General features: G+C 39.2%; 2 protein-coding genes across 2 annotated transcripts in view; both read left to right on the top strand.

The window, feature by feature from the left end:
- The window catches only part of LOC307163140 (uncharacterized protein), a 444,167-nt gene that overhangs the window by 233,150 nt on the left and 195,500 nt on the right, over positions 1-15,517 (top strand). The gene's annotated exons all lie outside the window — the stretch shown is intronic.
- Positions 1-15,517, top strand: part of LOC307166031 (uncharacterized protein) — a gene marked incomplete at its 3' end in the record, with an annotated part of 187,735 nt that overhangs the window by 169,401 nt on the left and 2,817 nt on the right. The window contains exons 2-3 of the mRNA XM_079884146.1: positions 12,216-12,465; positions 14,612-15,513. Of these exons, the coding sequence (XP_079740272.1) occupies positions 12,306-12,465; positions 14,612-15,513 (1,062 nt within the window). The 5' untranslated portion in view covers positions 12,216-12,305. The remainder of the gene's footprint in view (positions 1-12,215; positions 12,466-14,611; positions 15,514-15,517) is intronic.

The raw sequence follows: 15,517 nt of genomic DNA, 5'->3' as shown, positions 1-15,517 counted from the left end.
GGAGGAGACAAGAAGCGGGCCCCGAGGGTGGCTGCTGGCCTCGACGCCTTCCCGCCCAGCGGCAGACAGGAGTGGCGTGACCGAGGTGGCGCCACTGCTATCTGAGAGCTGGGGAGAGGGGACTGAGAGTGGCGAGACAGGAGGGTGGCGCACACTGCCGTCCCACTCTCTAACGGGAGAGACTGCTTATTCAGCAGACCCAACCGTGAATGACCCAAAAGAGGAAGAAACTGCTCTTTTAATGAAGTTTTGGGTACCACGACCGGCTGGTCGGCGGCGGAACAGAAAAAACAAACACTGGATTCTCCACCCGGCCCTCCCCCGGGGGAAGGAGAGGAGCAGAGGCCCCCTCCTGAAGAGCAGCTGTTGGGTCGCCCGTCTCAGGAACGCTTCTTCCCCCTGGTGTTCTTCTTGGGGGTCGAAGTAAAAATATGTCTTATAGATCAGGGATGGGTCCTGGAGGGCCGCTGTCCTGCAGAGGTTAGCTCATAGGACAGTTTTGCTATACGTTCAAATATTTTATGGTTTGATTTTTGAGTATGCGGGTTAATTTCTTTTATTCCTCCTCTTTCTGAGAACATCTCCGTGACTGGCAGCCGTCGACTGAGTCAGCCCTGCAAACCTGTTGGTGGACAGTGTAAATAAGCACTGATCCCAGATGATGTCCCACCGGCAGAGGCTTTACCAGCGTCTCTATTGTGCAGCTCATCCCGGATCTCCCGCTCAGCTCAATAACAGTCTACAGAAAAATGTTTTCTTACAATCTGTTTTATGTATACTGTTAATTTTATTTATTTAATTTCATACTCTTATTTAGTTTTTCGTATTTTGAACGTAACGTATCTTGTAAATAGTTGGATAAGTACTGTAAGTAAAAATGTATAGAACAATTTATTTTGCATCAAATGAACAAATTCATTGACAAGAAAATTACAGAATATTTACTTTATTACATTTACAAGTCATAACTTTCATTACAAAAATAAACAATATTTTTTGTTTCATTTGTAAACTATAACTCGCATAAAAATAGTGTATACGATTGTTAAATTTACTAATTTTAATTCACATAAGCAAAAGTTTATTTAAACTGTCAAGAAGAGAAAACAATCCGTTCATTCTCTCCCTGTTCTCCCGTGATCTCCTCTCCTCTGTCTCTCTCTGAAACTTCATGTCCTCCCGAACTAGCTCGATCAGCTCATCCTCTCGGCCTTGTTCCTCTCGGCTGTTGCTGTTTCCTCGTTCTGTCCTTCGCGGCCCGGGGAAAGAAGGATGGTAGGAGGGTTGCCAGGTCTGTGCAACAAAAGTAGCCCAAAAAACCCATCGGCTCTTCTCCATCGGGCGGCCGAATTCTCCACTGGATTTGTGCGTCTGATGGATGTTTTGGGGGTGTCGGAGTGCCGAAATCATACTAACAAGGGTGGAAATCAACCTGCAGAATTTTTTTTTACTGCGGCAACAACTTAAAAGTAGCTCAATTATGTGGGAAAACCTCAGACTTGGCAACACTGACAGTGGGCCGCATTAGAAGGATCCTTCGAATTGGGACAGCCTTCGTCGCACCGCTGTGACGCAATCGGCCTTCAAATGCGGCCTTTGGAGGATGCAGCCTCTGAATTGGGACACAGCTTTTGTTTCTCAGCACATAAAGATGAACTGTGATTTCAGACTGCAGTGATGTGGTTTCTCCACTGCATGGATCTTCATGTGTTTCTTCAGGTGACTTTTAAAAGAGAAACTCTTTCCACACTGATCACACGTATGCAGCTTCTCTCTGCTGTGGATCGTCTCATGTGTTTTCAGATGTTCTGATCGACTGAATCTCTTGTCACAGTGTGAACACTTATAAGGTTTTTCTCCAGTGTGGATCCTCTCATGTAATTTCAGAGATGATGAAAAACTGAATCTCTTGTCACAGTGTGAACACTTGTAAGGTTTTTCTCCAGTGTGGATCCTCTCATGTGTTCTCAGATGTCCTAACTGAATGAATCTCTTGTCACAGTGTGAACACTTGTAAGGTTTTTCTCCAGTGTGGATCCTCTCATGTGTTTTCAGATGTGCTGAATGACTGAATCTCTTGTCACAGTGTGAACACTTGTAAGGTTTTTCTCCAGTGTGAATTCTCTGGTGTTGTTTTAAATGTTCAGCTTTAATAAAAGTCTTCCCACACTCAAAGCACACGTACTCTCTCACACCAGTGTGAATTTTCTGATGTCTTCGTAAAGATTTCAGCAGTGAAAAACTCTTTCCACACACAGAACATGAATGTGGCTTCTCCTTTGTATGAACTGTCAGGTGTTTCTTCAGGTTTGATGACCTAAGAAATGTTTTGCCACATTGATCACATGTGAACGGCTTCTCTCCGGTGTGGATCATTATGTGTTCTTTAAGGGATGATGATTGACTGAAACTATTCCCACATTGATCACATGTGAACGGCTTCTCTCCTGTGTGGATCCTCATGTGAACATTAAGGGATGATGATTGCCTGAAACTCTTTCCACATTGATTGCATGTGAACGGCTTCTCTCCAGTGTGAACTCTCATGTGAATCTCAAGACTTTGTTTGCTTGTGTAACTCTTTCCACACTGAGTGCAGGTGAAAGATTTCTTGGCTCTTCTTTTCTTTAAAAATGTGATTTTAGTCTTTGAGCGACTCAGAGGTTTTTCTCCAGGTTTGACATGATGTTCCTCCTTCACTTCACTCAGTTCTTCACTCTCCTCCTTCACTTCACTCAGTTCTTCACTCTCCTCCTTCACTTCACTAATTTCTTCACTCTCCTCCTTCACTTCGCTCAGTTCTTCACTCTCCTCCTTCAGTTCTCTCAGTTCTTCACTCTCCTCCTTCACTTCACTCAGTTCTTCACTCTCCTCCTTCACTTCCATCAGGTCTGAAATGAAATGTGAAAGAAAAAAAAATATATTTTTTTAAATTAATTTTTAGTACATAATATTTCAAAGAGAGAAATATAAAGTGAAAGGACATAAAAGTGAGCTCTGATGTAAGAAAGTAGGCAACATATCGTAAAATATTACAACCACTTTTATGCATTTTTATGAATCAATTATACATCCCTGAAACTTTTCATGATAAATGAGGTACATTGATATTCCAATTATTGTTTTCCAAAGCATTAATAGGCACAAATACCATGTTTCTGTAGTGAGAACTATTAAATATAATAGACTCAATTATCTAACCTAATTTTAACATTAAAAAAATATATACAATAGTGCCATAATTCTGACACCAACTTTTAGACTGATATTTCATTTATTTTACGAAAAACTTTAATTATTAAGGGCCGGTCACACTAGATTTATCTTGTGATTTGATTCCGATCTTGATTCAGTATTCAATCATTTGGATAAATATTGGGTACAGAATGTTAATTTCCCTCAAGAAACTCACCTAATACTGTAAATAGAGAGCACTGTCAGCTGGTATTATCATTAAAGGTTAAAAATGACACTTCAAATTAAATATAATGTATATAATATATATAACGGGTAACACACTCAATTTGGATGTTATACTCTAACAAAGGAACTCTAGGTAGAGATTTCCTTACGAGGTAGAAACACATGATGACTATGTTTAGAATAGACGTACATTCCCATGTCTCATCCCAAGCCTCTCCTAGCACACATGTACAGACACACCCTGACTTCACAGAATACATTACACAAATAAAAAAACTGAAAATAACACAAAACAACACAATTTTAATCTTCAACAATGTTTTGCCTAGAGCTTGTGCCGGCCCTGGCTATACCTTGAATTTATGAAAGCATAATATCACAACCATTGCAGTGTCAATACTGGCGTGCACAGACTTCTCCACACAGGTTTACAGTGATTTTCAAATGAACAGCCCATGTTCAACCTACTCAGTTCATTTGAGTGGTGACTGATATTATGGGAGTGGCTTGACGCAGTTTACTTAAGAAACTTTAATTAATACTGTCACGTGACAACTCTGCTTAAAAAATAAATTAAATGAATTGCTCAATACAAATTTTAAAATAAAAATGTAAAGTCTGTACAAATCCTAGAAATCGATATAGCCTATGATTGGCAATCATGTAAAAAAAGAAAGAGTGCACATTTAATGATTAACTTTTATATTGTTTTGGTCGCTTGGATGTTTCCTTATAAAGATCCAGAAATGCGTCATGCTTTTCGTCAGGTGTCTTTTTTAATTATATGATGTCATTATGTTGCTGTCAGAACAATCTTTAACTTGTTCTAATTTAACAATTTTTTATTAGTGTATTATCTGTGTCCTACATGTTTCCCTCATCCCTGTTTCTTCTCACATGATTTTCATCCTCCCTTAAAAACAGAGCGTTTCTTTAAACTGTGGCACCCAGGAAGTGACATCTACAGCATGATTAGCCTGACGTCGTCATACTCAGATTCTAGTCAGAATGTGAGTCTGATACTGGTCCATTGAGCTTTGATTATAGGGCGTGTTTCAACCGAACCAGGAAAGAAAATGCCTCTGCACTCAATTGGATAGACCTACAACCAATCAGATCAACGGAGTAAGTTTTCATTCATGTTTCCGATCGACAAATGTCTTGATCGCCGTTCTCTTTTCCTCTTTTAAAATTAATGTGCTGTCGATATCTTCTATAACAGACGCGATGGCGGAATTTACACATGATGTTTCATAAACAAAGTTCGGCAGGAGCACGTTCACATAATCAATCCAATCAACTTGTCATCAAACACAATGTCTACACTATCATCAGCATGAGAGGAAGCATATTATTCACTCTGTCAACTCACCTAACATTCCTTGACAGTTTTCATCATCCCTCCACTCACTCTCGGCTTGTTCTTCCACAGCCAGGAATACGGGGGGAGTAGCCTACTTTGGGTTCGGGCCGAATACCGAGCCCGAGCCCTCTCCTCAGACAGCACGCCAAATATGGATTTATTCTATCTGACTTATTTGTAAGTGTGAACTCTTGAAATAACAATTCAATTCAATAACAATGTTGTAAATTAATTCAACCCAAACGCTCGTTGATGACGTGGATGATTACGTTACCGTTGCTCATCTGTCCATCATCGTATAAAGCCCGCCCCTGACAATTTGATTGGTCCGAACAATTTTTGTTCGGGCATAATAGCTCCTCAACGGATCGAGTCCAGACCGAACTTCCCGACCTAAAAAATTTGTGGGCGGGGCTAAATTCGGCTGGCATCCAGGCTACAGCATGATGGGAGGACAAGAAAATAATCTCAATCCATTGCCTCAGTTTTTACACAAACTGTACAGGGTTGACCGAATACTAAGGTTATTATAAGAAGAAGAATCTCAATAAATATGAATAACTTCTATAATTTATGAGAAATATAACTTCATCTGTAACTATAAATCAGAGTTTGCTTAAGTTATGAATACAACCATGTCAGCCTTTCTGGGAAATTCATGTACTTGATACAGTTTGGAGTTAACTGATTATTGGTCAAATAATAATAATAATAATAATAATAATAATAACTATATTGAAAAATTTCTAAAATAACGGCAACATTGTTGCAAAAAAATTGTTGAACCAGATATAAATATAACAACAACAAAAAGAGCTCAAATAATATTTATGACCTTTAATGACCATTTGTTGAAAACAAACAATAACATTTTGTACCATTTCATAGTTTACCTGTTAATCTAAAAGTGATGAAGTGCTTGAATGTTTCTAACATGAATGTTCTTCAGCATCATGAATGAATGAAGAATAAACACCAACCTCTTTGTTCTTCAGGATCTTCAGTGTGTTTCATTCTGCAGGGTTCTGGATCACTCATGTTCTCACTGTCCTCTTTAATAAACTCAGTCTTTGCAGATTTCAGCTCTTCCTGATGCATTGTGCTCGTCTTCACTTGCAGCTGAAGGGAATATTCCAGCATTTATTGGGTAATTAGTGTAGGAGGAGCGTCACTAATGATGTAATTGTTGTGGGAGGAGCTTTACTGATGATGAATTCCAGTGTGGGAGGAGCTGATCTGACATATCAGTTACTGAGTTTGTTTTTGTACTAAATATCACATCTAAGCATTTATGCCTGTTTGTCTGTCTATTGTAAAGTAACTGATGCTAATTCACAACTTATTTTTTTACTAACCTGAACATTATCCTGCTTCTTCATTAAAATTAAGGTTGGAAAAAAAGAAGTGATAGGCTACTCCGATGCATCAGGATTTGCTTGATGTTACGCTTGCAGTGCACGGTCTCGCCCGCCCGTATTTTCCTTACAAATGCTCTAAGAAGACATCATTTATGTCTTTTGGAATAAAGTGGGATTATATATTAAAAATCGCTGACAGAAGGATGCTTTCAGTTTCAAATGCTGACGTGGGTTTGGTGAAGAGCGCTCGCGGCTGAGGCTGTGAGAGACTCTGTGTAGAGGTGAAATGTTTTTGCGTCTCAAAATTATTTCTGACGCGAAATTAGTGTAAAGACAGTCAGTTACGTCTTAAGGGATTAAACAGACACACCACATCTTATATTTCATTAGTGCATTAGTGAACATCTCCTGCTGTCCATGATGTCATAGTAATAATCAAACAACAGTAAAGCTGAGAAAGAGAAAAATCACTCACAGATCTTGACTGGAAAACGTTCAGACAATCTTAAATATTAAAAGCACTCTTTGTTTATTGCTTGTAATATGGTTCTTTGTTCCTCTTTATTATTTACTACTTGCTTTAATGCTTTCAAGCTAAATTTATTAATTTCAATTAAATGTTTCAATTGTAATTATTTTTAAAAGTACTAATAATTACACATGTGATTAAATAAAAAAAGATTTTAAGATTTTCAAGTTGGTAAACTAATTAATTAAGAAAAAAGTAATTGGATCGTGACTCTCAGAATCGGATCGGATTTGTGAGGTGCCGAAAGATTCCCACCGCTAAGTAAAATATAGGCAGATATCTAGAAATACAGAAAAGAACACACATTATGTATTGTACATTCAAAAATAAATATGAATAATGGTCAGAAAAACTTACATATTTGTAACCAACAGATAGTGAAAATGAGCAGTGTCTTAGACCAGTGAAAATGAGCTTTAAGTGCCAATTTACAGGAGATCTGAAGACATCAGCATAATAAATGAGGTGAAAACAGGAACTATTGACGTGAAATGGGTAGAACTATTTACTGCCCTAGTACAACAGTTATCAGTTTAGAAGTATACATGTGAATTAAATGTGGGACAATGGCCTTCATCATCACAGTATGCTAATGTATGCAGGGAATTGTCATTATGCAGATTGAGGACTGATGTGTCTCTTACACCTCTAACACACATCTGTGCCATTTGTTACACAGGACACACACTTAATGGAGTCAGATTACTTATATTGGAGTCAGATAACTAAATGCTTCATTTAAAAAAAAAAAAAAAATCACATAATTTACCTTTATTCTGCACCGCTGTGTCCCTTCTCATAAACCGATCTGATGATTTCCTGGTTATAAGAAGCCTCTCCCTCAGAAATACACGACGGGCTCTGATTGGTCAGCTTGGCCCAGTCTTTGTTGTGATTCGCTAACCGTCTAGCTCACGCTGTCCTGAAACGTCACGTCATTACCATAAAAGGCAGAGATGGGCATAAATACATGGAAATGTATTTAAAATTAAAATACAAAATACTGTGTGAAAATAATTATTTAAATACAAATACAGTATTTTGTATTTTTAAAATACACAAAATACATGTGAAAGTGGCCATCCAGTGCAGGTATAGGTTAGCCTGGCTCCGCCCTCCTGCGTACTTCCGCTGAATTTTATTTCCCTTCAGTACTACGTCTGGGATTGTGGTGTATTCTTTGGTTTTCTCAGATCATTTTTTTACAATCAGCGAACAGAGGGAGTGGCTGAGAACGATGACGTTGAGGTTGTGCGCTAGTTTGAGTATAGGGTTACGTCACGATCAACGTTAGCGATTGGTTATGGCAGATCCAGAGTGACTCTGGGCAGATCCAATAGTTTTAAACTTCAACAGAGTACCCGCCTACAAGGAAGTTAATGCTTGTCGATGGAGAGAGGCCAGACTCTCTGTACAAATGAAATGTACGAGAGTCTGGTAGAACCAGGCTAGGTATAGGTCACAGTGAATGAAGAAACTAGGCCTTGACTTTTAATTCCTAACCTTATATCTACCCTCATGTCTTTCTTTCTTTCTGGCAATTATAAATAAACTTATGTAAGATAGCAGCCACTTATATACTTGTTTCTGGATACAATGACAGACACAGAATATCAAGATGGCTGCCGTGGTGTGAGTGTGTGCTGCAAGCTGCAGTCGCTGGCCCAACGTTTTGCTTACTGAGGTCATTGTATCCGCTTTAAAACTATTTTTGTGCAAATGGTCTACTAGTGGTTTATCAAGGAAGGTGAACTAAACCAATCTTAAGCTCTAAACCAACTAGTTATTGTGTGTAGTACACATCCTTCTCTTTGCGTGAGTGGAAAGAGGCTCAATGGTGACGAGACAATTACTCTCCAAAACATTTTGGACATGATGCAGCAAATGAAGCTTGATATGATTACACACATGGACGCTAAAATTGACTCACTTGGAGCCAATCTGTCCAAAATAGATGGATCGCTTACATGCTTGTTTCAATCGGACTGAATTCATTCCGATTGTTGAGTCTGAATGTAGTGTTTACATGAACGCTAAACCAGTGATCGGTTGATGTGTGTTTTAGCATTGCTAATGTGACCTTATGGAACTTTGACCAGATCTAGGTTTAAAGGTTCTTGACTACACCACCTGGTGCCGTAGGTTCGTAGAAATACACCAAAGATGAACTAGACAGAGACGTGCTTTCAGTAGAAAAACAGTAACAAAACTTTATTGTACAATGGTATAATTAAAAGAGCCACACCGTCATACTAGAGGCACAGTACTAAAGCGAGAGACCAGACCTGGTATTGGCTGTTACAAGGGACAATACGATTAACAATTTAACTGGAAAATACTGATTCACTGTCAAGGCAGGTTACCTGTCCGGGATACGCGTGACGTTCACCGCCCGTGCTCTGGAATCTGGTGCCCACGATCACATGCATTCACACACACACACGCACACACACACACACACACACACACACACACACACACACACACACACACACACACACACACACACACACACACACACACACACACACAGGCACAACCACTACAAGCCAATGATTCAATCAATATTGTGAAGTGCAGGTTACCACTACAATACGTGGTGCAGTGCGCGAGGACGGAACCAGGAACCTCTCTTGTGAGCAGCTACTCTAGTACTCTAGAAAAAGGAAGAAAAGGACAAGAAAGTTATCACTAGCAGAGTGCATAGAGAATGTAAAACTATACACTACTAGAACAGCCAATACCACATCAGTCAGACAGAGCATTAGACGGAGGCTACGGCAAAATAACCACGATAAAGAAAAGAAAAGATATATATAAAACTTCATTTAGGCAAGGCAAAGCAGCAGGAGCAATCTGCCTCAGTGTTGACATAAGAACTGACACAGTGGAAAAACAGCCCTTTGCGCCAGTCTTCACAATCCTTCTTGATATTGCGGTACCCGGCGGGTGCTTTGCCCAAGACCTTCAGTAATACACAGCCCGATTACCTGGAAGCGTCTGGCAATCAGTCAAACACCTTCGTTGCACAGAACCACATACCCAAGCACTAACAAGACTGAAAATGTATCTGGACACCAGAGAATCTCTCTAAGCCCAACAGTGCAGACTGTTTTATAGAAACTGGCCTAGACGCAAATGAGTTGTTTAGCCACTCACGGCTAGCTGGGTGACGTCAGGGGGCTACCGTAGCTGCAGAGGGACAAACTTCAACCAGACAGCGACTACTCTGCCGGTTACACTAAGAAAATTCCTGTGTCACAATCTGTGACGAAGCAGGCGAGAGCCAATGGGCATTCGATATGACTGCCGTAAACCATGTCGTAACGCTTCTTGATGGCACGATTCTTAAAATTTGAATTCATAACGAACGCTTTGACAGTCGCTGCTGAGGATTGAGATGAAGATCGCTGGATAAAGGGCTGAATGGGCTGTTACTTGCAATCATATGGATTCTAAAGATCTGGATTACAGTGAATGAATAAAATTGATGTGTTTTGGTGTATGTTATGGTTATATTGTCAGTCGCTGCATAGGAGAAAACACCTTTTGTGTCTCATGGCAAACTAAATATTACAAAATGGTTAAACGATTTTAAAAGGTTTTAAAATGTAGTCTTGTTTAACATTATGTAATCCTCCGAAAGGAGTTTGCAGCACAAGTCACGTACCGACCGAAATGTTATTATTTCATATTAAGTAGATGAGTAAACTTTAATAAATGAGTAAAGCCTTTAATAAATGCGAATGAAAACATGTATTGATATGACAATTTAATGCGTCATAATCAAACATTAATGCCATGATTTTACTATTAATACATGGGAATTCGTGGTACACGTTCACACTTGGACCCATACATAATATAACATTTTAGTGCGGTCAATGCGTAAATATTTAACATTTTATTTTTACATTTTAGTGTGTATGAAAACGTAAGCAAATGTACGTGTGGTATGACCACACTTTATGTAAAAATGCACACGTATTCTCATGAGATCACGTTGCATTGGTGCATGTTGACTCAGAGTTAGCGTCATCTGAAGTCCTGTCAAGAGTTGGTTTCTTCACAGGTGTTGGGCATCTCAAGTCTTCATAAGAGCTCCAGACTGGAGTTGACGTACTCTCTAGTTACCTCAGGATGGGCATCCCGAGATAAAACAGAAGCAAAAGGAATATAATTAGCTAAGCTGCTGTTCGCAACATTAAACAAAGATAATCTTCTAATTGTCATTGATGATTGTCAGTTTCTGCGTGTAAAAACTGTTACGTGTTAGAGATCTAATTACCTTAATACAATGAATGTAGTTATCATAAAATCAAACCATGTTTCAGTTCATAGTTATGTTGCTGTAGGGGTTGAAGATGAGTGGCATTAGTGTTTGTCTTCGTAGTATTGATGTTTTATCCATGTCATATTGAAAGAAATAACAGTGTCATCTTTAATAATGCAGTTTTATAGGCTTTTATCATCTATCCTGACTCTAATGTGTTTCTAACAGCAAACACTCAGAATAAAGTGAGATGATCTGCTGATGATCCTGAATGGCTTGTTGAATGAGTGTTGATAGTCTGAGGCTCATCAATATTAACAGATCTGCTGAAAACACTCTTTATTTCATGACAATAGTTCCTGTTTTCACCTCATTTATAATGCTGATGTCTTCAGATCTCCTGTACATTGACACTTAAAGCTCATTTCATTGGTGTCAACAGACTGAGAGTAATGTGTTGATTATAAATATGTACATTTATTTCTGTGTTTATGCTTTCAACTATTTTTATTACAATTATTTATATTTTGAAGAATGCACACTATTTATATCCATCCATCTTCTACCGCTTATCCGGGGCCGGGTCGCGGGGGCAGCAGTCTAAGCAGGGATGCCCAGACTTCCCTCTCCCTAGACACTTCCTCCAGCTCTTCCGGGGGGACACAGAGGCGTTCCCAGGCCAGCCGGGAGACATAGTCTCTCCAGCGTGTCCTAGGTCTTCCCCGGGGTCTCCTCCCGGTGGGACATGCCCGGAACGCCTTCCCGGGAAGGCGTCCAGGAGGCATCCGGAAAAGATGCCCGAGCCACCTCAACTGACCCCTCTCGATGTGGAGGAGCAGCGGCTCTACTCTGAGCTCCTCCCGAGTGACCGAGCTTCTCACCCTATCTCTAAGGGATCGCCCAGCCACCCTGCAGAGAAAGCTCATTTCGGCCGCTTGTATCCGGGATCTTGTCCTTTCGGTCACTATTTATATATTTTTATTATTTTTATAAGTCATCTATCTGTATTTTAATGAAGAAGCAGTGATTAGCAATAAATATAATTTAGGAATTAGCATCAGTTAATTTATGAGGAATAGATAGAAAGAAATGCTTAGAAGTGTAATTTATTATTAAAACAAATTTTTATTTAGGCAGATCAGCTCCTCCCACAGGAATCACATCATCAGTGAAGCTTGGTTTCTATGTAAAGATAAAGACATAACTTAGATGTGTCATTTAGTATAAAAACAAACTCAGTAACTGATAACTTTGATTTTTGCAGATCAGCTCCTCCCACATCAATCACATCATCAGTGAAGCTCCTCCCACATCATTCACATGGTCAGTGAAGCTCCTCCCACTGTAATTCTCCAATAAATGCTGGAATATTCCCATCAGCTACAAGTGAAGACGAGCACAATGCATCAGGAGGAGCTGATATCTGCAAAGACTGAGTTTATTAAAGAGGAGAGTGAGAACATGAGTGATCCAGAACCCTGCAGAATGAAACACACTGAAGATCCCGAAGAACAAAGAGGTTGGTGTTTATTCTTCTTTCATTCATGATGCTGAAAAACATTCATGTTAGAAAGATTTAAGCACTTCTTCACATTTAGATATGCAGTTACACTATGAAATTGGTACACATTTTTCTTGTTTTTATTTTTCAACAAATGGTCAGCAAAGGGAGGTTTGAGAAATTTTCATACTGATTGTCAACATCAGATGACATTAAATATGATTTTAACCTGCGGGAGGACGCTGGCTCACATTTTTACATTAGTTCAGAGTTACTGTTAGTTTTAATGTAAAATATTGTAATTACCTCGACAAACTACATCATTAAAAAGTTATAAGACTCAAGATTCAATATTTGACCTCGATTTTATTCTGAAATATTATAGTGACTGTAATGTCTAAATCTGATGCCAAATCAGTTATGAAAATGTAAAACCAAGTGAGTCCACACCTTTAATATGAATTATGAGACTATATCTGCATCTATTGAGAATAAAACTGCTGCATGGTTGTCATGAAAGTGCTTGACTAAACAATGTCCCTCATGGTTTTTAGTTAGAACTATTGATAAATTCTCATATGTTTACGTAAAATTTCTATAGAGAGGAGTAATATTTATTAAATTTTTACCCAAAATGAGGAGATGTGAGCATTGTGGAGCACGAAAGATTCTCATGTAATGTCCGTTTCATTCATACTGGAAGCCAGAGGGCGCTCTCGCGTAGAAAGTCCAAGAGTGAGTCCATAAATTCCATTAAAGGAGAACTCGGCAACTCTAGCGAACTCTAGTCACTTCTTCGCTGATTTTCCCTTTTGTTGTCGCATGTTTTCACCACGAGCTCCCCCTACAGCTGTGGGAGGGTGTATATTTCACAACACGGTCATAAAAAACTCACTTGCGGCGGCCTCCTCCCCCTCTCTACCGCTGCTCATGTGCGTTTGTTTTGATCGGAGCAAGCCAACTGTATCGTGTGGAGCTATGTCTACCGAGGTGGGTAATCTGGTAATACATCATACATGCGTGTGTGTTTATGTCGAATTGCCGTAAAGCAATTCATGTTTCGCGCTCGTTCTCGTTCTCGTTCTCACGAGACTTCAAATTTCTATCTTGCCGGGACGGTAGTCCACAAGTTGCAAGGTTGGTTTTCCGCCTGGGAACGCTGGGGGGAGTGGGGAAAGTCACCAATATCACCAGAACAGTTTGTTTAACCATCCAAATGATTTCTAGACAGTTTTATTAAGTTAAAAAAGTTACCAAGTTCTCCTTTAAGTCCAGACCAGAAAGTCCATAAATCATATAGCTATGGCTGCATAACATGCAGAAAGAGAAACATGAAGGCAATATATGTTTTATCTGTGTTTTTCAAGCCCTGTTGGGTATTTAAATAACAATAGAGTATATTTATGTTGCAATACTAATCAACATATTTTCTTATATAGCCTTATTTTTTGTTCCAAAGCCACATCCAATCACAGAAAGTTATTTAAAACTCTCAACTTATTCTATAAAGTGAGATCTTAAAAATTGTCACGCTTTGATGATGTGCTAAGCTAAGATGCTAGCTAGCCCTTATGCCCTCACACTCTGCATCGTCTTATTCTTACAAACATTTACAGTATAGCAAATAATAATGATTCCAAAATGTAAAAATATCTACAATCTACTGCACTTTACTGCAAAATTCAGTTCTTCCTCGCATCTAAATTGGGTTGAGCTTGTGTTTCTGGTGTCCACAATCACATGCGTACACTAAAACATTAGTACTACTTTATTTAGATAGTCCACTTTAGACATTCTTCGAACAATAAGTAACTTTGCAACTACGTGCCAACTAACTGTCATTGCATGGCAGTATTGTATATTTTAATGGTAATATCACGTTAGATTATCATGTCATTGATCACATTTATTGAATAGTTAATATATTGGACAGAAAGATAGGATGTGTGCCTTTAATGTTTTAAAAATAATAATCGGAATATCAATGTCCCTCATTCATGAAAAGATTCAGAGACATATCATTAATTTATAAAAAAGGCAAAAATACAAAATGTAAAAAAGTGATTACATCAGGGCTCACTTTTATGACCTTTCACTTCATATTTCTCTTTTTTAATTTTTTGATTTGGTGAAAATGCAATCAAACTTTTTTCTTTCATTTCAGAGCTGATGGAAGTGAAGGAGGAGAGTGAAGAACTGAGTGAAGTGAAGGAGGAGAGTGAAGAAATGAGACAAGTGAGGGAGGAGAGTGAAGAACTGAGAGAAGTGAAGGAGGAGAGTGAAGAAATGAGTGAAGTGAAGGAGGAGAGTGAAGAACTGAGTGAAGTGAAGGAGGAGAGTGAAGAACTGAGTGAAGTGAAGGAGGAGAGCGAAGAACTGAGTGAAGTGAAGGAGGAGAGCGAAGAACTGAGTGAAGTGAAGGAGGAGAGTGAAGAACTGAGTGTAGTGAAGGAGGAGAGCGAAGAACTGAGTGAAGTGAAGGAGGAGAGTGAAGAACTGAGAGAAGTGAAGGAGGAGAGTGAAGAAATGAGACAAGTGAAGGAGGAGAGTGAAGAACTGAGAGAAGTGAAGGAGGAGAGTGAAGAAATGAGTGAAGTGAAGGAGGAGAGTGAAGAACTGAGTGACGTGAAGGAGGAGAGTGAAGAACTGAGTGAAGTGAAGGAGGAACATCATGTCAAACCTGGAGAAAAACCTTTGAGTCGCTCAGAGACTAAAAATACATTTTTAAAGAAAAGAAGAGCCAAGAAATCTTTCACCTGCACTCAGTGTGGAAAGAGTTTCACAAGCAAACAAAGTCTTGAGCGTCACATGAGAGTTCACACTGGAGAGAAGCCGTTTACATGCAATCAATGTGGGAATAGTTTCAGGCAATCATCATCCCTTAATGTTCACATGAGGATCCACACCGGAGAGAAGCCGTTCACATGTGATCAATGTGGGAAGAGATTCAGTCAATCATCATCCCTTAAAGAACACATAATGATCCACACCGGAGAAAAGCCGTTCGCTTGTGATCAGTGTGGAAAAACATTTCTTAGGTCATCACACCTGAAGAAACACCTGACAGTTC

The sequence above is a fragment of the Squalius cephalus genome (genome assembly GCF_949319135.1).
Source record: "Squalius cephalus genome assembly, chromosome: 1".
NCBI lineage: Eukaryota > Metazoa > Chordata > Actinopteri > Cypriniformes > Leuciscidae > Squalius > Squalius cephalus.
Note: the sequence above shows the minus strand (reverse complement) of the source record. Positions and strands in the feature narration are given on the sequence as shown.